Consider the following 2,668-nt stretch of genomic DNA (forward strand, 5'->3'; position numbering starts at 1 on the left):
TATATATATACAGAGATAGAGTTTGTATCTAACCGGTGACGATGCACTGTACAACTTCTGCATCTATTTATATTTATTCATGTATATATATATATATAACATATATAATATATATATAAACATATAAACATAAATAAATAAATAAATAAATAAATAAATAAATAAATAAATAAATAAATAAAAGTATATCTAACCCGCAACAATAGGCTGTACAACTTGTGCATCTGACTGGCCATAGAAAGGCGGTGTTGCTGAGACGGTGTATATATACAAATATAGAACATAAACACATGCTTTTTAATTATTTTTTTAATTTATTTTATTTATTTTATTTATTTTATTTATTTATTTATTTATTTATTTATATCTAACCCGCAACAATACGCTGTACAACCTCTGCATCTGACTCGCCATAGTAAGGCGGTGTTGCTGAGACAGTGTATACATAAAAGAAACATATAAACACATAAACACATCATTTTTAATTAATTTTTTCATTTATTTTATTTATTTTATTTATTTTATTTATTTTATTTATATCTAACCCGCAACAATACGCTGTACAACCTCTGCATCTGACTCGCCATAGAAAGGCGGTGTTGCTGAGACGGTGATATATAGGATGACGCCAAGGCTCCACACATCACTCAAGAAACCATCGTAGTAGTTTCCAGCTAACACCTCGGGAGCCAGCTGCAGCAGCAGCACCAGCAGCAGCAGCAGCAGCAGCAGCAGGAGCAGCAGCAGGGGGAGGAGGAGGAGGAGGAGGAGGAGTAGCAGGAGCAGCAGCAGGAGTGGCAGCAGCAACAGCAGCAGCAGCAACAGTATATAAGCAGAAGAAATGAAAAGAACAGCAGCAAAAGCAGCAGCAGCAAAGGGAGAAAATAAACTATTATAATAAACAGCAGCAACAACACAAACACTACTACCAACAGAAAATGCAGCAACATGTACTTAATCATATGTCTAGCTGCTCACGCAAAAACAGCAACTAAAGCCTACACCTACGCTGCTGCTGCTGCTGCTGCTGCTGCTGCTGCTGTTGCTGCTGCTGCTGCTGCTGCTGTTGCTGTTCCTGCTGCTGTTCCTGCTGCTGCTGCTGCTGCTGCTGCTTACATAATGAATAGTGCCGCAAGCGGTGCCGCTGAGCTCCCCGGGTACGGCATAGCAGGCAGAGCCAAAGTCTGTAATCTTGACAACGAAGGGGGGCCCCCCTGGGGGCCCCCCTGGGGGGCCCCCTGGGGGCCCCCCTGCATGCGCGCTGCTAATTGTTTTTTGTGTGCTGTACTGCTGCTGGAAGGAGTGAGGGTAAGGAGCTTCTGCAGCAGAGAGAGAAGAAGAGGGCCAATAGTCAGGAGAATCTGCTGCTGCTGCTGCTGCAGCTGCTGCTGCTGCTGCTGCTGCTGCTGCGCTGCTGCTGCTGCAGCTGCTGGAGCTGGGATCGCGAGAAAACAAAATGTTTTCGGGTTTTAAATCTCGGTGGACAATGTTGTTGTTGTGGCAATGCATCACGCCTGACACCAGCTGCAGCAGAAAAAAAAAACAAAAAATAAAATAAAATAAAATAAAATAATATAAAAACAGATACTGAACATGTAGGCGAAGACTTGTGCAACACCTCAAACCAGCAGCAGCAGCAGGAGCAGCAACAGCTGCTGCTGCTGCTGCTGTTGCTGCGGCCAGTGCATGCAATGTTTAGCGCCTTGCTGAATCTTGAGCCAACAGCCCCACAACAAAACTTGCATGCATGCATGCACGAATGCATGCATGCATGCATGCATGCAAGCCCCGCAACACTTCACCCCACACATACATAAATCCATAAATCCATACATAGATATATACACATAGGCACATACATACACACATACACGCATACATGCAAACACACATGCATGCATGCATGCATATATACACAAATACAAACATGAACGCATGCATGCATGCATGCATGCATACGTACACACACAAACGCATGCATGCATGCACACATGCATGCATGCATGCATGCATATCATACTTGAGCAAAGAGAATTTTTGCGAGTTCTTCAGTGAAAGCTCCTTCATTAACAACTCTATCAACGAGAGAATTTTGGTCGCAGAGCTCCATCAGCATATATAAACTTTTTCTGTCTTCATATACATCAAGAACAGAAACTACATGCGGGTGACGAGGTAAACGTCTGCAGCAGAAAAAAAAATAAAAAAAAATAAAAAAAAAATAAAAAAAAATAAAAAAAATTTTTTTTTTTTTGGTAGAGTCACGGTTTTTGGGGCTGTTTTTGTTCATATAAAAAAAAAATATATATAAAAATAATATTATATTTATATATGAGATAAAATAAAAAAAAAAATAAAAAGAAATGTAAATTTATATATTCAAAAGTAAATACTATAGAACACACAAAGAAATGCATGCAAACAGAGCAGCAGCAACAGCAACAGCAGCAACAGCAGCAGCAGCAACAACAGCAACAGCAGCAACAGCAGCAACAACAGCAGCAGCAGCAGCAACAGCAGCACTGATAAAAGAGATGAATCTAAGACAAAGCACGAACCAAAAGTAAAAAAACAATAAAAATAAATAAAAGTAAAAAAGAAAAAAAAATGAAAAAAAAAAAATAAAAAAAAATAGATGAAAATAAAAAAATAAAATAAACGAAACTAA

At 39.4% G+C, this 2,668-nt stretch overlaps 1 protein-coding gene across 1 annotated transcript in view; it reads right to left on the reverse strand.

Annotated features, from left to right (window-relative positions):
* Nucleotides 1-367: 367 nt before the first annotated feature.
* EMH_0018880 (CAM kinase, CDPK family, putative) overlaps nucleotides 368-2,668 on the reverse strand; it is a gene marked incomplete at both ends in the record, with an annotated part of 6,130 nt that continues 3,829 nt past the window's right edge. Inside the window, 3 exons of the mRNA XM_013501244.1 lie at nucleotides 368-429; nucleotides 546-693; nucleotides 1,003-1,514. Coding sequence (XP_013356698.1) covers nucleotides 368-429; nucleotides 546-693; nucleotides 1,003-1,514 — 722 coding nt within the window. The remainder of the gene's footprint in view (nucleotides 430-545; nucleotides 694-1,002; nucleotides 1,515-2,668) is intronic.

Source organism: Eimeria mitis, genomic scaffold (assembly GCF_000499745.2).
Source record: "Eimeria mitis Houghton genomic scaffold, Emh_scaff656, whole genome shotgun sequence".
NCBI lineage: Eukaryota > Apicomplexa > Conoidasida > Eucoccidiorida > Eimeriidae > Eimeria > Eimeria mitis.